This window comes from Paramisgurnus dabryanus, chromosome 16 (assembly GCF_030506205.2).
Source record: "Paramisgurnus dabryanus chromosome 16, PD_genome_1.1, whole genome shotgun sequence".
In the NCBI taxonomy this organism is placed as follows: domain Eukaryota; kingdom Metazoa; phylum Chordata; class Actinopteri; order Cypriniformes; family Cobitidae; genus Paramisgurnus; species Paramisgurnus dabryanus.
Genome location: NC_133352.1, coordinates 20,355,088 through 20,378,254, shown reverse-complemented (window position 1 = coordinate 20,378,254; position 23,167 = coordinate 20,355,088). Strand labels below are relative to the sequence as shown.

Here is a 23,167-nt window from a genome sequence, read left to right as displayed (position 1 = left end):
CAGGGAGGTTATTGTTAAGCTGAAGGAAAGAGCTCAAGCTGCGTACACAGACTTGGTTGTGAGTCTCTTATTGTGTTTACTGCACTAGATTCAAAAATAAGATGTCTTTAAAAGCCCACTCCTCTCAGCACTCAGTTTCCAGCAATTGTTCCTGCTTGAGTCTTATCTAGGCACTGTGCTGGCCTGAGGGAAATGCGAGCAGCTTAGAGAGCTTGATTGCAAAGGAGAGAGAAATAACAAACACTATCCGTGTGACCTATGGTCAAAGAGATGCACAAGTTTTCCCAATGTCTTCTACATAAATAATATTCAAACAATAACAAACAGGCTATTTATAAATTAGTAAAATAATAAAAAATAGTTCACAAGAAAATGTTCACCTTTTAGTTCTATTTGATGTGGGTCTTTAATACCTGAGCTTGTGTAAAAAATCATTCCCAGATGTCATTACATTTCTTAGCTATAAATTCAATTAATCCAAAATATAAATTATATAAAAACAAGATAAAAATATAAATGACAATATGTGACCCAGTCTGTGAAAACAAAAAAGTATTTTTTTAGATTGACTGTTTTCTACATAGCATCATAATGTAAAGAACATTCTGTCAAAATATAATCTTGATATCTTTAATATTGACTGATTAGGTCATGTCAAAGATTGAAATCAGCGTGAAATCAATGATTAAAGTCAATCTTTGATGCTATAAATCTCATCATTAGATTATGAGACTTTAGCCTGCATTTACAGAAACAGGGTCACATGGCAAATCTATATTAGTTTACGTATACGGTAATAAGTGGCCCTTGTAATATTTTTAAATTGTTATTGTAATAGTTAATAAATACCTCATATCTTATAAGTGTTGAATAATAGAGCTAGACTTTTTTATATCTGTTAAATAGATATAAACATCCTATCCTGTGCATTTAAAATGATTTTTTAGGAAGGACATGAATGGACAATGTTTTGCCATACATAGTGGGGAACGTGACCCCATTTGTTTCATCATAAAAACAAACAGTCTGTTAAGCATCCACACCCCATGGGGTGCTGGGTTAAAAAGAAACTTCATGATTATTTACAATGATAAAAAATAGCAGCACATCCTGTTTCTTAAGTTAAAAATAAACTATGTAAATGTTTATAATGTATTCTCTGACTGATAAGTTGTCAGACAATGCCTGTTTAGTATTTACATTCAACTTAGATATTTTGGTTTAAACGCTTTAAAAGCGAAAAAATTTAACATATTGACTGAAAAGCATTGATTTTAGGACAGAAAAAGTGCGCGTGCAGTCTGCGAGGAGTATCACTGCAGGGTTACTATGGTGACGTTGCGTCCTTCCGTCTCTGCTTCACTCATATAAAGCCTTCGAGAAGAAAAAACCCGACAGAAACGCCAAAGGCGGTGCGATGGTGGGATGTTGAATTGTATTTTCATTCTATACGTTTGTTTGAAGAATTATCATTAGTTACTTTGATTTCTATATTACGTTTTAGTTTCTTTATAGAATCGTGAAGTTTCATTCACTCAGTTGTCGAGAGGAAGGACGTCGCACCTGCCCTTGAGACTTAATTTGGAGTTGCCTCAGTGTTTGTGGCGGGGCAGGACTGCAAACCATGCGATACCTTTACGCTAACTGAGAAACCCTTTGAGAGGTGTTTTCATTGTAAAGCATCACTGAGTTGGACGTTGACACAAATTAGGCTACCCTACAACACGACAGCTACAGTCGCATACCTGGACTACTGACGCATCCAGATTCAATCTGACAGTTTGCGGAATATCAAACAGGAAAGTTGTTTTAACGACGGGATGACTCCTATAAAACCATCATTTAACAAATTCGTCATATTTCTGGTCCTGTTTAATTTCTTCACGTCAAGTGGTAAGTTTGCGCGTTGTTTTTTATATGTTTTTAACGTTTTTATAGCATTTAAAACGCTTATAGTAACGTTTTGCTCAACGCGGTCATTTTCTAAATGATTTTAAAGTTTTTAATCTTATTTAAGTTGTTTTGAAACTCATTATCTTTTCATCTCTGCGCTGCTTACTAAAATTTAACGCTTACGTAGCGCGCAAGAGGTGTTCTGCCCATGTTGACTTTTATAGTGACATTTACTGAGACTCCAGTAGTGATGTGGTCACTTTGGATAAGTAGTCACACAGCAAATAAACATTCGATCAGTGTGCACTTTCAAAAATGTTTCCTCTAAAATTTTTGGGGTGTTCAAAAGCAAAGTCAGGTGTATTTTCAGAGATATGGGATGTTTTCCAATACGAATGTTGTTTGAGAAGAAACTATGTGTTTACATGATACAGTATTTTCACACTTGGCTGCTTGGTTCACTGGCTGAATCTCTTCATAAACAAGATGGATAGTAAAAGTTGCATGTCATTGTTCATTGTGCCATAGTGGTTGTATGGTGCAGACACAGGTCTTCTTCCTGCTGTCCAAACAAACAACGCTCTGATCCAAACATAGGAAACACCTCTCCCCCCATGTAGCATTAGGTCTTCTGGCTTTGTCTACAGTATGTGGTCTCCAAGTAGATTTCCTCGGCTTTCCTTAACCGAGCGTGGGAAAGACGCATGAAGGAAGCGGATGGAGAGGCAGGAGGCACCCTGGAATTGTTCTGGCCAGTAAAGGTCACGGAAACGTGACACGCTACCTGAGTAAAGACTCCTTCCCGAGACTTCTTACGCTACTCCAAATGTGTGTCGTTCACCCCACCTCAAGACAATGGTTGAGCGGAAAAGCGTGCCTTATATTTAATATGTTGAGAGGGTGTATGGTTAAGCCATTAGTCAAAAATAGGGCATCACCGTTTATCACTTTTCATTTGTCATCTTAAATGATTTATGATGGTGCATTGTGTTAGAGACCACAATCTTGATTGTCCCTTCTGAAGAATGAAAAGTAAGAAGGAGTATTTGTATACACCTCGCTATACCATTTTGTAAAGATATATACAGTAAATACATATACAAAACATCTTGAAATGATATAGTCAAGGCACTTCTGAGAACCCTCTCTCTCCAGCGCTCATTGAATCCACATACTTACTGCTTTAATGTCACAATACTGAGGTAACACAAGCTTTGATTACTGCTAAATGCCTTGTTTGTACATTTGAAACAGAGTTGGAAAATTTCCCACAAAAGAGATTGTTTTACATTCAACCACCGTTCTTATTAGCCGATCATGTATTTATTTACAGCCCAGTGTCAATGTCTTTCGAATTTCAAGCCCTGTCTGGGCTTGAATGTGCATACTAGTGCGTAGGTTAAACCTGCATAATGTGTCCTTCTGAGTTTTTTTTTAGTTTTAATTTTACCTTCCAAGCTCAGAAGGAACGGCAGTGCAGCAGCAGTGTATGTAAGGAGGAATACAGTAGGTAGGGGTCAGCCAAGTGCAATCCAAGCCCATGCGCTTACTCCTCAGTGAAGTGCTGGAGGAGTGTAGACTGTGCACACTGTTTGTTTATTTCTTTCATTCTTTCTTTCTTATACATCTGAATGATTCAGTCAAAGAGATTTAGGGTGTGTGTATTAGAAACATCAAAATAGATTTTTGGCACTTGTGAGCTCTGTGTGGGCCATCATGTGGGCCATTTTACAATTTTAAAAGGTTATTGCAGTCAAAATCCCAGAAGCTACATAAAATATTCTGAGATCTTATTGTATTGATATCTATTTTGTCATTTATTTTTTTATAACCAGTAAAATATGACAAAAAATGACCACTTAGCTTAGGCAGATATTAACCTTTATTAAATTTATTTATATAATTTTTTATACAAGTTGTGGGCATTTGTGTTTGAAAGTTGGAGTAGAAACCCCAAAACACCCAAAGCCCAATCCAGAAACTAATTAAATCTGCATTCTCCATTGTTGTTGTTTTAACCTTGCAGCTTGGCAGGGAGCAGTATTTGAGACTTGCAATAAGAGAACACTTCAATGACAAAAAAGGCACGCAGAACAGTTGGAGGTGTAGTAGCAACTTTTTTGGTGTGTGGTCTTCAGTTTTGTGAAGATTTACCCTTCTGAGTAAAATGTGTCATTGGACCATCCTGTGAATTTGTTTTACTGTTGTTTGTGTGACAGTCTAGACTTTAGACCAACAGCCAATGCCTGGATTTATGCTTTTGTAAGGTTCCTACACAAGTCTGTTTGTTTGGTCTCAGATGCAAAAGCCACTAAATGCTACCTCCATCAAAAATGATTTTTGATTATGATTATGATATTGACCGAATGCACTTGGCACATATTATACATTCATCAAATACTTTCTTATTAGATTCCCTTTATCCCAACTGAAGGGCATTCAGAATTGCTGGTTTGTTGTCAGAATTTTTTTTTCAGCAAAATCCTGTGAGTGTATAAAAGACAAATTGGATGAATGACGACGCACGTACATTAGATTTCAGTTGTCAAGCTGTACAAGTTTTTTACCCAGTTAAAGAAGGTTTACAGAATATATTAGGATATTGACCAAGATTTTGGGGCTATTTAATTTTATTAAGAAAGGACAGTGAAGAGTGTAGAGAGAGGGTGACATTTGGAAATAGGAAAATGAGTGCATCCATCATTTACACAAGTAATTCCCATGGCTCCAGGGGGTAAATAAAGGTCTTGTAAGGGTAATTGATGCGATTTTGCAAGAAAAAATCCATATTTAAAACTTTATAAAACTAGCTTTCGGTATGGCTAATGCACATTCATCAAAGAGTAGCATACTTATAAGATCCAGTGTGCATTATGCATATCCTCTTCTCATATCAAAACCAGGGCTTTGAACCCAATTTTTTCCCCAATTGATTCGTTCCGACCAGAAACAGTATTTTAACATTTCCGGTTTTGGGTTTAACCCTAAAATTGACGTTCCTGAACCGGTTAGAACAAAAAATAAAGTTCCCGAACCGGTTAATAACATTCCATGTTAGCTGTGGGACATACAAATAAGTAGGCTGATCATTAGGACATTAAACTTAAATTATTAGTCTACATAATTTTCCCTAAGTCTCTATCTTGTCATCAAACATTAAAAAAGGCTACATTATGTAAGCGGCATTACTGTATTTCTGCCATGTCGTTTATTGGCAAACAGCTTAAACAAATGTTTTTATTAGAAAAAAGAATACTGTGGTATTTCAAGATCATTTTGTTTGTATCTGTCCTGTCAAGAACAGAAAGATTGTGATGTGCATATGTGCATACAGAAAATTGCTCACTTTAGCGCCTTTTGCAGTTAAATTGTGTAATTCACTTATGTGTTAACATTTGCAAACCTTTGAAACAGGTGCAGATGATCCACTTTCACCCTATTTAAATTTGCGTAAATTTGCGAGCCGAGCCGTGGGTCGTGATCTGTTAGGATCACGGATCAACTGCGATCTGTTACACCACTAATTTGTATAAAAAAAACTTGGGATACTTGGTAGCCTACAATATTAACCTCTTGTGATTGAGCATTAGAGACTTGGGCTTGAATAGGCTACTTGCTGGTGGTAGCTTCTCATTTCTCGATGAGTCAACGACGACCAGAAATGAACTTTACAGAGTCATATTCCACAGAAATCTTGTCAAAGAAGGAAAAAAAATAATGGTATTAACCGGTTAACATTATTTTAAATAAACAATTCTATTCCGGAACATATATATTTTTTTGAAAGTTTCTGGTTTCGTTTCTGTTCCTTGCAAAACATAAAAGGTTTCTGGTTTTCGCTTCGTGAACCGGTTCAAAGCCTTGTTTAAAACTCTTTGTTATTTTCTTTTAAAATCCTTGGTTTAGACTTCTTATTGACTGCCGTTTTGTTTTGGTGTCTCATCTGTGCCTCCACATTCTTGGAAGAGAACTGGACATTTTCTAAAATAACCCAAATTGTATTCGTCTGAAAGATAATCGACATATGTATCTCGGATGGCTTGAGGGTGAGTAAATCATGGGGCAATTTTCATTATTTGACGGAGTACTGCTTTAAAATGTCAGTTTGAATATATTTTAAGTATTAAGTGTCCCACAAGGGTGCTTTGTCTACTTCAGTAAAATGACAGGAAAGAAATTAGAGAGAGATTGGTCACTCACGGCTGTATGCTGCTGTTTTGATCCCGTGTCCATGGACAGACGTACCATTGTTCGCTTTTCCTACATTTTCATTTGTCAAGAAACAAATTTTCAATGGCTGTAGCAAGGTTAAATGATTAGTAATGAATGTCTATTGTTGTGTATGGCTTAAAAAGATTCTCCTGCCCTCTCCTCAGAGACTGCTTTACTGGTACAATTCATCACTTAGGTTGAACGGGAAGCATAGGCAGTCTCGTAGTGTACCAGCCACAGTGTAGGGAATTCCACGAATTATGACCAACACATACTGGGCAGTGACAGGATTTCCTCTTTTTAAAAGACAGTACACAATTTAATCACATAAAAAATGTCATAACTCAAGCATGATCTAACACAAGTTTCAGCCTTTTTAGCAAGCAGCAGTGACACATTATGATTGCTTAACTATACAAATGAGGTATTCATTGGAAACACATAACACGTTGGTGGTGGTTTAATTTAGTAACATTTCCTTCTGTGAACCAATTATGTTTCACAAAACTTGGCTTACCGATTACATGATTGTGGAATTTAAGAGGACAACAGGGTTATGGCAGTGATATGTCTTTTAGTTGTCCCACTGAGACATATAGGCTAATCATCCAAAATATGATGACCCACGTAGCACCAGCGCTGTGCCTTTCATGCTTGTCTTTTATTTTTAATAGGCTTTAATAGAAACCAGCCCTTCCCCTCGGAGCACCACAACATTTTTGGCATTTTTCAGTCTTCATGCTGGTGGAACGCAGCATACAGCTGTTTGAAAGGGGGTGAGGTGCCTTGGAGGTCAGCACTGGCCAGACATCAGGGGCTGGTGGGGGGCTGTGGGAACATGTGGGTGTACATGGACAAAGATGAGGCCTTTTATTTATTTATGAGAAACGTTTCTCTTAAGTGGGCTGCTGATGGCCCCTGCTGAACGGGGCAGACGGGAAGACATCAGAAGAGAGAGTTTTGGGTTTTATAGGATGTGATTCTTCTCCTGTGTTTGCGTGCCAGCGAGTTTTCGAGGAAAAAGAATCGAACATGTGTATGTCAGCACGAATGCGTTGTATTGAAACATGAAGGGTAATTGTCCGACTGAAACACATTTTAAAGCAGGAGCCAGAACCAGATGGACTGACTGATGTCTCTCATTCCGTAACAGTCTAAACTAATACCGTACCTTCTTGTAACTCTTTACTGTAGCAGATAAAGATGTATAGCCTGTTTAAGTACACACACTGCTTTCATTTTCTAGATGAGTAATTATAAAACATTGAGCAGATGTAAAATGAATGAGCTTTAAGAAATCAACATTTTCCTGATGTATTGTGTTGATCTGAGGCTTGAGGTGGATCTGCAGAATGTTACTGTCTTCTACAGATCATCTGGTTTACAGGAAATCTTTGCTGGTGTGCCTGCATTAAAATTCCCACTTTACAGCAAATACATTTTGTATTTCATATGAGTTTTAAGTTATTACAAAAAAATTGGATTGTTTTTAAAATAAAAAACTGCTGACTAAAATCTTTTAAAGCCATTGTTTTGACTGAGGCAGCTGCAGTTATGTGTCTTTTGTTCAGAGGTATCAAGCTGGTAGAGTAAAACATCCACTCCCCTTAACTATCCTTGGACTGTAAAACACAATAATGTGGTAACATATTAAGAGGAAGTTCATATGAAGTGGCAGTGTTGGTGTGGTAAGTTCATTCTGTTAATGCAGCTGTTTTTAACAATGGTAAAAAATAAACATAAAGTACATTTAGCGGTCTTGTAAGATTGTGTGCTGATAATGACTGTATGAGTAAGAGAACATGATTAAGTCAGTTCTTTTTTTGAGAAATTGTATTTTTGGGCATGGATTAGAAGAGAATGAACATTGTGTAATGTCTTTATAACTGCTATACACAGGAGTTCCCTGAAGACAGTGGTTTTAAAATGATAAATCTAAATAAACCCTTTTTGCATGGCAACATCAATAATAATCTTGCCTTTCAATCCCAAAACACAAGCTGGTCAGGGAGTCAGTTCAAAAGAAGGAAATCACTTCACGTTCCGGGCAGCAGAAGGACCGGCATCCCTTCCTGTGCAGAGCATGCTCCCATCTCCCATCATCGGCTTCACCTGGCTCTAGACCAGCATTGAACCTTCACAGTAACAATAGCACGCAGCAGAGATCTCAAGAGATTCAAGTTAAATAAAACTCTTCATCAGAGTATAAAGGTGTTGTTATATAATGTACAGAAAAAGATCGCCCTTTGAGGAAAGCATTGATGGATCTCAAGGATGTTTGTGGCAGTTTGACTCATCTGGGTCTGCCTTGCTCTCTTTACTTCTGACCACATGTGCCGACAGAGGTGATTCCTCTGTGGGGAGCACAGCTGTATCTCTGGCCGCTCTTCTGTAATACATGCTCGCACATGAACAGGCTGTTTTCATATCATTGCCAGCGTAAACCTGTCCAGCACTGGCTAGACTTTACAGAGCTGAATCTCCACAGGAGAAAGGAAATGGGATTGCATAATGTTCTGAATCAGACTGGACTTCTTTTATAAATGTTGATTCTTGTAATTACTCAGAAGGCTTTGTTTTTAGTCTGCTTAGCCTGTTTTTAGTTAAGCCTTGTGGCTGTATTCTAGTTCTCCTGAGACATTTTTTCATTATTTGCTTGCTCGGTAAAAGGAAAACTGATGATTTGAGTTTCCTATAAAGTTGATTCCTAACTGCAGCTTTCATGTCACAGCTGCCTGATAAGGACATAGTGGCATTATGGCTTTGTTTGTATGATTGATGTGTTTTTTACTGACATTTTGTTGTGATGTGTTTTGTTTTCTTTAGGCTGGGTAGAAGGATCTCTTCTGGCTGATCCAGAGCTGATTCCGCCTGGAGACACACACATTCAGCATGTCGGTGGCTCTCTCACACTCATCTGCGGGTGTGTGACCATTTGCTCTCCCTACTCAGACACACACACAGTCTTCAATTAAAGCCAACACTCATCTCAAAATAAGTGTGTTGCTCATAAATTAGCATTGTAAATGCTCCTTGTACAAGAAAGATAAAATACAAATTCAATGTCCTGTATGTTTTAAAGTGTTTCTCTTAGATAACAATATGATTAAATTGAGAGCATATTGACACTAGCTGAATTGAATCTGGGTTGAATGTCCAGATTCTCTGATTTTATTTGAAAGACATCCGTAACAGGGTTGCCATGTCTGCGTAGCAAAACCAGCCCAATGGCCAATGAAAGCTAGCTCAAAACTAGCCCAATGACCCTAGTAGGGCTGCATCAACTAATCGGTAAAATCAACGAATTGTTTTAACAAATTTTATTGGACAAAAATGGACACGGCCACTTCATACAGTGCGAGCTGTGTGCTCAAAGTCAGACATTTTTACTTCATACAACGCAAAATGCACGTTTATCAGGCTCTGCTTATCTTACCGCCCAAACAAAGGAAGGCAGGGTTGCCAGCTCCACAGCGTTGCCAGGCCCACAGCCTTTTGGCAGAATTTGGCTACTTTTAAACTTTCTGCAGGTTGGTGCTGTGAATAGTCATTGGGATGCTTTTGTAATAATTTTGAATGGCCATGGGCTGGTTTTGGAGTAGTAGTAATCATAAACTTCTTAGATAAAATGATCATGCCTTAAGATGGACAGCTGATGCACAAAATCCTTTCACCTTCAATCCACGAAAAAAGCCACACAGTTTATAAGAAGCCCAGGAATTCTGCAGGAATAAGACTTTGCAACCCTGGTCAGTAATTTTATGTTTCCCATACAATTTCATAATTTTCTTAATAAGGTTACAGAGGAAAATAAAATTAAAGTAAATAAAATATATTTAAAGAAGACATTTTGATTGAAAGAATACCATTCCATCTCTTGAGAAATTCCAAGCAATACTTTTTTCATCCGTTTCCACTGAATAACAGCTTTCCTCAGGGCCCTCCAGTACATCAGCATCCATGCTGGCCTTGTGGAAACATACACATTGGTTAGGCTTTGAGAGAGATTCTGCAATCATGCCAGGAATGCTTAACTAATGCATCACTTCCCTACAAGGCCATGTAAGCTAAAAGCCGATACTGTCTTTGGCTCTGGAAAAGATTTGAGCCTGAAGTTGCATGAGCCATGCACGCTGTTGCGAAGTTAACAGCAGCGGTATGTGAGATATGTCTGATTCTCCACTGGGATCCTTTAAATGTGCCTTTTTGACAAATAAACACTGTTTGAAACGTGCCGTTTGACCACATCATCCTGCAAATACCTGTTCCCGTGTGAAAGAGTCTTTCCAAAAGAAATAAAAAAACATTTCCACAAGACAGACTGAATCAGGTTAAAATTCTAAGGTTTCACTTAGAAAGGTTTGCTAGGTGGGGAGAAACTACACCTGGCAGTATGATAAGTGCTGACCGAGCCAATTAAGACATCTGTACCTAATTTGATTTGGTTATTTTTAGGATTATGTTTGTAAACTGGTGAGTGGTCTGATTTGCCTGATCTTGTTTTGAGGTTCTATAATACAGTATGTATGTGAGTTTGTGTACGTGAGACACAGCACGCCCAATGTGTGCTCCCCATGTAACAGCCAGATTTAACCCTAAACACTCTAGAAGCACACAGAATGTGAAATATGTCTGTTTTGGGGTTAATGTTTATTTATTTCATTAGGGGATCGAATCCACTGCACTGGAGACTGGCTCACAGGAATGTGTCGGCTGTACGGATCGAGCCGTGTGTGAAGAATAAGCACAAACACTGCAGCAAGCTAGTCATTCACAACCTAATGCGTAATGACACTGGCTTCTACTCTTGTAGTCACCAGAAGTCTAAAGCTCATGAGGTGTCCACTTATCTTTTTGTCAGAGGTAAGACACTACAAATACTCATATGGTTTTTAATATGTTTTGCATAGGCATTGTGATAAAATGACTACAAATGTGCCGACTGGTGACAATAAACTACACAATATTCTAAATGTTATATATGATGTTTTATGTTTAATAACGTAATAAATTACCCTGCTTACAAATGACCCGTGGACCAAATTTTAATGCTGACTCGCACTAGTTTATGTTGATTCAGGGCTGATTCATTTCGCTGGTGAAAAATGCTAGTTAACCAGCTTTAGAAAAATTATATTGAGTTACCAGGAAGGCCTGATGATTAAGATAGTTAAGTTTCAGCGTTTTTTATTCTGCACATAAGTCATATGGACTGATTTTATGCATTTGTGACAAACATGCTTACTATGAACTGTAATTGTTGAACTGTAAAATGTAGTTTCTGTTCTGTTTCATGGAAAAATAACCACATCCAGATTGTGATATGAGTGTAAGAAGCGTGACGGAATTTGGGTGAACTGTTTCTTTTAAACTGCATGTTTTTAGAGATGGAAATGGTAATTGATTGTACTGGAAGTCTGGTTGTTGATTATTTCCTGTTTGGGCTTCCATTGCTTGTAGTCTTTCTGTTCCTTATGTAAATGTTTAAGCAGTTAACTCTTTAAACAAATTTAGTAGTGTAGCATTTTATTAATGCCCTGCATTCTGCATTGTCTTTATAGCATGAAGTAGGAACTAATCATGAAACTAACGGTAAAGCTTACCAAGCCTTTGGCTCACCAACTGTTTTGTTAACTTGGCTTCTTCTACCGCAAAAACCATATATATAGACAGTTTTGTAACGGATAGCCCCTTGGTTCATCGCACTGTGTGATTTTACTGTTGATGCTGGATAAGTTTGTTTAAAATACACATTTCATGACATTAATACTGTTAGCACATAAGATTTTGTGTGTTTAATCACGCAAATCTCACAGTGTAGAGTAAAGGCCCCTACTGCTAAGCCGTTTCTATTACTGCATCCAGCAGCTTGGGCAGCAGTTTGCTGTTTAAAGAGTAAGATGATCAGCAGTGGGATATTTACAGTTGGGAGTCTAGATATTGGCGTATGCCTTTGAGTTCATAGATAAAAGAGTAAAAGTTAGTTAAAATGGTGTAGTATTATTTTGGTTTTGCTTGATTCAGAAGAATGCTTATAAAAGACAAACTTTCGAATACCGTATTTTCCGGACTATAAGTCGCTCCGGAGTATAAGTCGCATCAATCAAAAATGCATCATGAAGATGAAAAAACATATATAAGTCGCAATGGACTACACAACTCATTTATTAAAAAATTTTTTTCACAAAATCCAAGCCGAAGAACATACATTTAATCTGTAAAGGCAAGTTATTCAACTGAACAATAGCACACAGAACAGCAGGCTGAATTGATGTCCGTACCTTAATGTAACATTATTGTTATTTACATAATACACAATAGCATACAGAACATACCTTGAAAGCTGAACAAGAACAAGCCAACGAGCATCAAGTTTGCAGGCTCGTCGTTCCACATCACTGAATCCATTGAATTACATAAATACAGGTGATGATGCACATAGCGGACTCTGGCAGCTGTAGATGGTAATGTTGTCTCTTGGTTCATAATGTCAAAATTAATTCATACTGACTTACAAGTCGCACCTGACTAGAAGTCGCAAAACAGCCAAACTATGAAAAAAGTGTGACTTATAGTCTGGAAAATTTGGTAGTAATGGCCAATTATTAATCAATTGTCATTGTGTGGGGTAAACTATTGTGATTTTATATTTACTTTATTATTTTAATCTTAGTTGTGCTCTTTTGACATTTTAAATTTCAGATCACAATCATCCTTTTGTGGAGGAGTACACTGACTCACCGCATATACTTTTTGCGAGTCGGAATGACCCATTTCTCATTGTTCCCTGCAGAACATCATCCCCAAACCAAATTGTTTTTCTTGAGACTGTGAGTACTGTTTGCCGTTGAAACCATCTTTAAATCCATTAAATTGAAAAAATGCATTGTCACATATTGTGGAAATTAATTTTTTACCCACTTTCTATGCCCCAGAGGTCTTGTTGACATGACAAATGGAGGATATGTTTTGTATGTTGACCCAACACTGAAAAACACTTTGGACCATAGGCGTCTTTGAGTTTCTCACACCCATTAAAGCCTTGAGCATGTATATAGATAGAGACAGTGTGGCATAGGCTCAGGGAAGCTCAATGCAGCCTGAGGAGTCGCTTTGTCTGCTTCCTGTAAGAACAGGAAGCAGTTTTGTTTTTCACTCTGTGGCTATAAATAAGAATGCATGGCTATAAATAAAACATCATGTCCAAGAAGTACAGGTTGTAAAAAAACTGTCTACAAGCTGATAAACACAGATGTGTGTTTTGCAGGGAGTGTATTTTATTTTTTAAGAAGTTTTAACATGGCAGAGAAATGTATTGTATTAAGTACCGCTTGAATTTTGTATTAATTTTAAAACGCTCTATCTTTAAAAAGGGTCAAAGAGATCAATTAGACTTTATATAATAAACTGCTTGTAGACCCCTGAAACAAACCAAGTGTGAACAAATCTCTTACATAAGATAAATGGAGAACAGTTTCCTCAATAATACCAGTGTTTTTTCCACAAGGACAGTGGCCACGTACAGTAGTGGATCTAAAGTCATTTCTCATCGTTATTTGCTATAGTGAGAAACACTTCTAATCCAAATGCCACAGATAGTTACATGACCTTCCTGCCATTGGAAGATCTGTCGTCCTTCCTGTTTCCTTCCTTCCCTTCTTTGCTAGCAGAGCACTTGGCCTTAGAACAAACAAAAGAAGTGATATGATGTACGGTATATAACTTAACTACGAACTATGCTTTTTACGAATATAGTCACCCTTGTTTGAATTTTTACTGCATAGGATACCATACAAACCATGTAATGCACCATACAAAAGTTTCTTTCCTAATGAAAAGATCACTTGTTAAATAAAATTTCTTTCCTTATCAATCCAGATTAATCCTATGGCAGATGACAAAAAACGCAAAGTGGAGTGGGATCCAAAGAAAGGCTTCAAGATCCCTTTGGGCCCTTACGACATGTACAGTTTCATTACGTGTGTCACCAGTGTGGACAACAGGACGTTTACTTCACAGTACCTCATGAATAGATTTAGTGAGTCTTTTTGATTTTGATTTTTAAGATTTAAATCTTTTTTTTTCATAATTTTTAAAATATATTTCAATGCAAAATTATGGTAACTTAAGATAAATTTGATAAAATGATCTCAATTAATTCGTTTTTCTGGTTATCTTTGCTTAGCTTTGCAATTGAAAAACGTCCGCATCAAACCAGAACGTCCAAAGGTTCTGGTCGGTGACACCCTTGTGCTCGACTGCTCTGGAGAGACAACCTACAATGGCCTAATAGATTTTGAGTGGCAGTTTAACAAGATCTCAGTGAGTTTTGGTGCCCTGGCTCAATTTCACTGTATCTAAATACATGTGACTATTATATGCACAGAAACTGTAAATGCTGTATGTGTTACCCTGCTGAAAAGAAGAGTTTTTACATATTTACAAATCCACAGATGGTGGACAAGCATAACCATGTTTTCACTATCATTACTACTTTTTCTTACAAACCTATTTGATCAAGCTGCCTGGGATAGTTAAAAAAACTGGTAGGGTCATTAATATATCACTATTGTTAACAAACAATGCTGTTCTTTTCAACAGGGGGCTTTATTACTGCTTGGTTTGAACAAGCATTATGCTAAACTAAGCCTGACATGCTCTAAACTTCCTATTTGTCTTTTAGATCAATCGCACTTTTCATCCAAAATTGACAAGAGATCCTTTAGGTAAACTTATTGTGATGACCAGAGCATTAATCATACCTAATGTGACAATGGAGAACAAGGGTACTTATGTGTGCATAGCATCAATTGTGGAGAAGAAGATGCAGGCTTCGTCTAAGGTTACAGTGTATGGTGAGGATCTGACCACTACCCTAACATACAGTCTTGTTCAAAATAATAGCAGTACAATGTGACTAACCAGAATAATCAAGGTTTTTAGTATATTTTTTTATTGCTACGTGGCAAACATGTTACCAGTAGGTTCGGTAGATTCTCAGAAAACAAATGAGACCCAGCATTCATGATATGCACGCTCTTAAGGCTGTGCAATTGGGCAATTAGTTGAATTAGTTGAAAGGGGAGTGTTCAAAAAAATAGCAGTGTGGCATTCAATAACTGAGGTCATCAATTTTGTGAAGAAACAGGTGTGAATCAGGTGGCCCCTATTTAAGGATGAAGCCAACACTTGTTGAACATGCATTTGAAAGCTGAGGAAAATGGGTCGTTCAAGACATTGTTCAGAAGAATAGCGTACTTTGATTAAAAAGTTGATTGAAGAGGGGAAAACCTATAAAGAGGTGAAAAAATGATAGGCTGTTCAGCTAAAATGATCTCCAATGCCTTAAAATGGAGAGCAAAACCAGAGAGATGTGGAAGACAACCATCAAAATGGATAAAAGAATAACCAGAATGGCAAAGGCTCAGCCAATGATCACCTCCAGGATGATCAAAGACAGTCTGGAGTTACCTGTAAGTACTGTGACAGTTAGAAGACGTCTGTGTGAAGCTAATCTATTTTCAAGAATCCCCAGCAAAGTCCCTCTGTTAAAAAAAAGGCATGTGCAGAAGAGGTTACAATTTGCCAAAGAACACATCAACTGGCCTAAAGAGAAATGGAGGAACATTTTGTGGACTGATGAGAGTAAAATTGTTCTTTTTGGGTCCAAGGGCCACAGGCAGTTTGTGAGACGACCCCCAAACTCTGAATTCAAGCCACAGTACACAGTGAAGCATGGAGGTGCAAGCATCATGATATGGGCATGTTTCTCCTACTATGGTGTTGGGCCTATTTATCGCATACCAGGGATCATGGATCAGTTTGCATATGTTAAAATACTTGAAGAGGTCATGTTGCCCTATGCTGAAGAGGACATGCCCTTGAAATGGTTGTTTCAACAAGACAATGACCCAAAACACACTAGTAAACGGGCAAAGTCTTGGTTCCAAACCAACAAAATTAATGTTATGGAGTGGCCAGCCCAATCTCCAGACCTTAATCCAATTGAGAACTTGTGGGGTGATATCAAAAATGCTGTTTCTGAAGCAAAACCAAGAAATGTGAATGAATTGTTAAAGAATCATGGAGTGGAATAACAGCTGAGAGGTGCCACAAGTTGGTTGACTCCATGCCACACAGATGTCAAGCAGTTTTAAAAAACTGTGGTCATACAACTAAATATTACTATAGTGATTCACAGGATTGCTAAATCCCAGAAAAAAAAATGTTTGTACAAAATAGTTTTGAGTTTGTACAGTCAAAGGTAGACACTGCTATTTTTTTGAACACACCCCTTTCAACTAATTGCCAAATTGCACAGCCATGAATGCTGGGTCTTGTTTGTTTTCTGAGAATCTACTGAACCTACTGGTAACTTGTTTGCCACGTAGCAATAAAAAATATACTAAAAACCTTGATTATTCTGGTTAGTCACATTGTACTGCTATTATTTTGAACAAGACTGTATGTTTTTTTCTAGAAAAGTGAATTTCAATTTGTTTAATGGAATTCTTTACTGGTTTGTCCCTACAGAACATCCATTCCTCAATGTGACCCATAATAGACGGAGATTCACCACTGTTGTAGAGGGAAGACAGGTGCATTTTGAGCCTCGGGTTGTTGCCTTGCCTGCACCAGACAGAGTGATATGGTAAATTATGCATTTAGTTTATTCTTTTTGACTTGTTCATTTTAAGTCTTTCACACAATTAAGGCCTTGTCTCTGCTGCCTATTTGTACAGGTACAAAGATGGAGTTGCCATTTCAGAAAATTCCACATGTTATGAGACTCTGGGTTACCAACTCATCATTAAAGAAGTTAGGCAGAAGGATGCTGGAATCTTCACAATCTCACTGTCAAACCAGGAGAAAGGTCTCTATAGAAACCTCAGCTACAAGCTGGAAGTCAGAGGTAAGCAAATCTGTATAAACTGCTCATAATCATATGAATCATTATATGTTTGTCACTGTGTTATTTTGTTGAGAAAGTAATTAATATGTTATAAAATTTAAGAGAATTAAGAGATCTTTGGCTAGAGTTGTCAAATGTAAGGTTCTAGTAACGTTCTGCCCAAATTTTCAATGTAAACATACCTACAGTACCTACCTAGGTATGTTTAGAAATATTTCCGTCCTGAATTTGACCTGCACTGTATGACATCATTACCAACTCGCAGCACGACCAGAAAGGTCAAAAACAACAGAAACAGAATGCAGAGATTTCTGGTTGCAATTAAGAAAGTACGTCAGGATTCATTCATCACATATCCGCTACAAGCTACAACTTTAAACATGTTGTTTTTATCATTCACATACACATATGCACTTCAGTGAGGCCTACAAGGGCAATATTACTTCCATTTCATTCCTCTCCCTTTCTCTCTCTTTATTTATATATTTCTCTCTCTACCGTATCTCTCTATCCCGCTCTCATTAAGCTTCTCATAAACCTTAGTATTCTTTTATATTTTGGAGTAATGAGGTGAAAATATTTTAACGTTAGCCAGTTATCTGCTATTGATCTATATTTTTTCTAATATTTGAAGATTGATGGGCTGTATGTCTGTATCCACACAGTGAAGCCAAAGATCTCTGAGGAGGAAGTGGCTCCAGTTGGGCCTCAAACGTACATAACCGGCCAGGAGCAGAAGCTCACCTGCACTGCATTTGGAATTCCCATGCCAAACATTACCTGGTTCTGGCAACCGTGTGATTCCAGCCCCGAGCTTACAGAGTAAGTCCACAACTTACAAATTTGTACTTTGATTCGACTTGAATGCACATGTCTGCTAGTAAATCAACCATGCACATCGGGTGAAAGATAACAAAAAGCTGAGAATGTTGGAATTGCTCTTTCAGAGCAGAAATATGGACTTGTTTTAGTTCACTGCGTGGCGTCCATAGACCTAAAACAGTCGATTATGTTTGCCACCAAATAAATCCCTCACTCTCCTATATAGCGGATCTCTTCGCTTGCTGTATTATCATCTATGATAAATGCTTGCCTGTTCCCTCAGCTCTCATTATTCAATTGAACTGCATCCGTCTCCTTGACATCAGTCCAAAATAAAGTATGTTTATTGATGAAAAATAGCCCCAGAGCTGCATTTTGCAGTCAGTGGCTTTGTTAAATGTGAGGACGATTTATTGGTCTCGTTCCCCAAGCTTGCATTTTGTGGTGAAAGCAAGAGTGTCCCAGTCTAAATGCCAGCCTCTTACTGAACCTTCATGAACGCAGTGGATGTCTGCTGAACTTAGCCGGTGTGACATGACAAGAGATGCTTGTAATTATGAGTAATTAGTTGTCAACGAGTGCTGCTTGCAAAATTTGCAGCCAAAATGCTCTGGGCCATACACCACAGTGCCAAAATACCACTTTGACTGTCTTACATCTAATCGACAATGGCAGATTTTAATGTAGATGGTGAGAGCACATGATTTTTAACCGCTAATGAGGAGGGATAATGAAGGAAGAAAATTCGGAAGTAAATTATAAATACCTTCCTGCTTTATTTTATTAAACCAAAAGGAATTAGTTGTTTAAGTTATTTAGGCAGTCAAAACAGTAAAAAGTGTTGGCAAAAGATAGACTTCATTAACAGAAATGTGTGTTAGTGTAGTTTTCAAATAAGCAAAGGTACCAAGGTTCATATGATTTTGACCAAGCTTGACTGCAAACATGAGCTTTTGGGTAAAATGTGCATGGGTGGTGCGTAAATTATCTACAAACCCTCCATTAGATAATATTTAGATTTCAGGTAGGTCAAATGTTATATGATGTTAAACTGAACGCTTTGATGGTAATCACATTGTAGAGGAAATAAATGAGATCTCTTGGTCTTCATGAAGGTGAGTTCGCAAAGGTCGTCTTAATCAAGGGGTGGTGAGAAGTTATTACTGTTGTCCTCTGTTGACCATGGAGGTCTGGGATCAGCTTTATCTCAGCCGGCCAGAGAGTTAGGGGTTTCCTTTGAATAGTGATGCATGCATGATTCATGCCCTTCCTGTCACGCTTCTGTTTCCTTTCCGACCTCGACTCTCATTAATCCGATTGTTCCTCCTCCCAAAGTGATGCAAAACAGGTCTACACTCTCCTGTTGCTTGAAAACACAAGACTCAGTCTTGATGCCCGAATGCAGAAAAAACATACATTCGTCAGAGCCCATGAAACCTTATGGTCAGTGCCAAAAGATAAACATATCTGAAAGACTTTGGCTAAATGGATTAATGTTTCCACAGTTTCCTATTATTTTTAAAGGAAGCTCAATTTTCTGTACCTCTCAAGAAGTCGAGGGCCTTCACAGAAATTCCACGGCTGTTTGCTTTAGTATTTCCTTGCGTACATCCTGCTTTGATGTTTAAAGACAAACGCTTCCTCTGTTTAAATTCCAGAGGTTTCTTAATGCATTTTTATATTGCTGGTTCACAACAGTTTTGATTCCTGTAATTCATTTTTTTATTGTATCTGATATAGGTGCAGACTTTATACAGATCCGTTTCTTGTGGAAGTAACGACAGAAAAAAACACCAGTTACCCTTATAATGGGATCAAGAATATCAACAGCAAATATGAAGTACTAAAAAGTAAAAACAAGGTATGTGGTTTAAAGTTGTTTCTTACTATATACAATTAAAAATTAATTATAAAGTATATTATATATAAAATTATACAAAAATTTATTTATATAATTTGTTAGTATAGATGTCTGAGACATTTTGAAACTAAAGTGGCCAGAATTTGCTTTGTTGTCAATTTGCAATAATAAGCAATTCATCTAGATTTTCTTCAGGGTTTTTACTGATCACACTACAAAAACATCAAACAGATTAAAACTTAAAAGACTGGACTGTGACTCACATGCTTATAGAAATTTACTGATGTTGAATAAATGAAAAGCATTGAAATCATCTGCAATCCAAATTCATAAAGTTTATTTTAAGCTGGCATTACCAAATTGTCATTTTGTAACACATTTTAAGATACAAATCTAAAAAACAAATACAATTTGTATTGTTTCTGTCACACCTTCAGTAAAGAGCAGAGGCCAGTAAACAGGGCAGCTGCTGCTTTGGATAAATGAATGGTGCCCCAGGATGGAGTTTATATATTGATATACGAGTCCATCTGACTGGGCACATCAATCCAGTAAAGCCCTCATAAACAACTTTCTCTCAGGGCTGTTCATGCTCTGAATGTTAAACACTGAGATAAAATACACGAGGTGACTTCAAATGCTACATATGTATGGAATATTCTTTGTGATGCTTTAGAGGCGTTAACATCACTTAAAAATGTGTAATGAGACCCTTGGGAACCATGGGAACATGGCTGAGTTCTCAAGGCCCGGTTTCAGTTTGACTGTATCACCACAGGGATAAATCTAGATTAACTTCACATCATCAAACCATACTTTTTGTTTGGTCAGAGCTACTTTGTCTCTTACTCTTTTCTCTCTGTGGTGATTATTTCCATGCCTGTGCTGTTATGATGTATTGTAAGGTATACATTGAACACTACAGACATCATATAGCAAACTAGGAGGCCTTGTTACCAAAACCATTTATGCAAAAACTAATGAAAACAGGTTTATTTTATTTATATAATTAAATAAAAATTGTATTTATATAATTTATTAGTACAAATGTCTTGGAACTAAAATTGTTACTAGTGGCCAGATTTTGCTTTGTTGTCAATTTGCAAATGATAAGTGATTCATCTGGATTTTCTTTAGGGTTTTTACTGGTCACACTACAAAAAACATCAAACAGATTTAAACTCAAAAGATTGAACTGTGAATCATATGCTAATAGAAATGTACTGATGTAGAATAAATGAAAAGCATTGAAATCATCTGCAATCCAAATTCATAAAGTCTATTTTAAGCTGGCATTGCCAAATTGTCATTTTGTCATTTCTAAAACCAAATACATTTGTATTGTGTCTGTCACACCTTCAGTAAAGAGCAGAGGCATGTAAACCGGGCAGCTGCTGCTTTGAATAAATGAATGATGCCCCAGAATGGAGTTTATATATTGATATATATTGAAATATGAGTCTATCTGACTGGGCACACTCAATCCAGTAAAGCCCTTATAAACAACTTAATCTCATGGCTGTTTATGCTCTGAATGTTAAGCGTTTCAAAGCTGTTTTAAAAAACATGAGATGACTTCAAATGCTACATATGTATGGATTATTCTTTGTGATGCTTTAGAGGTGTTGACATCACTTAAAAATGTGTAATGAGACCCCAGGGAACAATGGGAACATGGCTGAGTTCTCAAGGCCCGGTTTCTGTTTGACTTTATCACCACAGGGATCAATCTAGATTAACTTCACATCATCAAACCATACTTTTAGTTTGGTCAGAGCTATTATGTCTCTTACTCTTTTCTCTTTGTGGTGATTATTTCCATGCTTGTGCTGTTGTGATGTATTGTACGATATACATTGAACACCAAAGACATTATACAGCAAACTACCAGGAGGCCTTGTTACCAAAAACTAATGAAACAGGTTTCATATGTCCCTTTCCTGTACTTTGCTCTAATGTCGCAGTTTTTACATTTTGGGTCAAAGGAAACCACACATTTGACTGCGGTAAGAGAATTACAGGAAACATCCAAACCATGAAGTATTATGGTTGTCATTACCAAAAACTTACAGACTGAGGCATTACATAAAAATATGTATTGCCATACTGCAAAGATTTATGTTCCTTTTTTGACATTCTTATGATGTAGTATTTTCCCACCATAGGAATTAAAAGTCATCTCTGCCATTCCTTGTGTTAGGAGTTTTGTTATTTTTAGAATGTTTAATAGGTGTACATTTTGAGGTATAGTTGAGTTGTTCTGAATAAGAAGATAATGCCTTGCAGGGTAAATGTCTTAAAAGCGGTCTAACAAGGCCCTGTTTAAAAGGGTGGGATTGACTCTTGAATTCCTTTCTGTCACCTCATATAAATTTCCAGCACTGTGAATCCAGCACAGACTGGTTACAGCTCATCTCAGACAGGGCCTGTAGCCATAGAATAAGAAGCAATTAGGTTTGGGTCGGTCAGGCAAAAAAGAAATTTGGAAGGTTACCCAGGAGGCCGTGCACATAATCAGGGCAACAGTACAATGTCACTTAGGTAGCTTTTCCTATATGTTGTGTTTATAACCATAACACTAGCTTACATTTATGCGTTTGGTAGACCCTATTATTTAAAGCACCTTGTATTCAGTCTATATTTTTATTAATTTTCTTTATCTTTAAATTTCTGTACTGCACCTGTGAAAGAGGAGTACATTTTAAATTGACCCCGTGACCCCCTTATTTAAAAATATAAATGAATCAAAAATGTACAAAAGTTCATAAGGATATTCCATAGGTTTGGTTACAAAATCAGATAAGACTTGAAAAGACCCGCTTAAATAAGGCATATTACTAAGATGTTTTTTTCATGTTTGTCAGTTTATAGTTTATACAAAAAAAATCTTAGATTAAATTAGACCCCACCTTTACGTTAAAACTTGTTAATAATTTGTGATTTATAAGGGCAAATGCACATGGATTTATGAAAGAAATACCTGTATTTGTTGTTACAAAACTAACAAGTGTTGATTTACTGAAACATTTATGTATGATTTTTGTCCTTCCCTATAGACTATAAGCACCCTGGTTGTGAAAGCAGCTAATGTGTCAGGCATCTACTCCTGTACAGCAAGAAATGAACTTGGGAACCGGACAATGAGAATCCCTTTCTATGTGGATGGTAAGTTTTCAAATGCATTTGAGTTACTATATATTCCATAATTTATATACATTTATTTCAGTTAAATAGGATGATTATTAATTTAAGACAATACTGTAATATGTTAACTTTCCACAACCTCAAGTTTGCACAAACTGGATAGGGTCTTAGGGGGTTTGAGAATATAAGCAGGAGCAGGAGAAAGCGAAACATCTTGGTAACATCTGAAGTATTACCCGAAAAATATTCTTTGCATGTTATTGACCAGTGTAAAACGTTATTAAAAAACTATTCATTAAGTTATGAGGTTTAGAGCAGTGGTT

The 23,167-nt window shown here is 37.1% G+C and overlaps 1 protein-coding gene across 1 annotated transcript in view; it reads left to right on the top strand.

Annotated features, from left to right (window-relative positions):
- Positions 1 to 1,410: 1,410 nt before the first annotated feature.
- kdrl (kinase insert domain receptor like) overlaps positions 1,411 to 23,167 on the top strand; it is a 43,212-nt gene continuing 21,455 nt past the window's right edge. The window contains exons 1-12 of the mRNA XM_065271919.2: positions 1,411 to 1,893; positions 8,932 to 9,028; positions 10,772 to 10,968; positions 12,808 to 12,935; positions 13,984 to 14,143; positions 14,291 to 14,427; positions 14,789 to 14,960; positions 16,639 to 16,756; positions 16,848 to 17,017; positions 17,683 to 17,839; positions 19,580 to 19,700; positions 22,757 to 22,865. Of these exons, the coding sequence (XP_065127991.2) occupies positions 1,821 to 1,893; positions 8,932 to 9,028; positions 10,772 to 10,968; positions 12,808 to 12,935; positions 13,984 to 14,143; positions 14,291 to 14,427; positions 14,789 to 14,960; positions 16,639 to 16,756; positions 16,848 to 17,017; positions 17,683 to 17,839; positions 19,580 to 19,700; positions 22,757 to 22,865 (1,639 nt within the window). The 5' untranslated portion in view covers positions 1,411 to 1,820. The remainder of the gene's footprint in view (positions 1,894 to 8,931; positions 9,029 to 10,771; positions 10,969 to 12,807; positions 12,936 to 13,983; positions 14,144 to 14,290; positions 14,428 to 14,788; positions 14,961 to 16,638; positions 16,757 to 16,847; positions 17,018 to 17,682; positions 17,840 to 19,579; positions 19,701 to 22,756; positions 22,866 to 23,167) is intronic.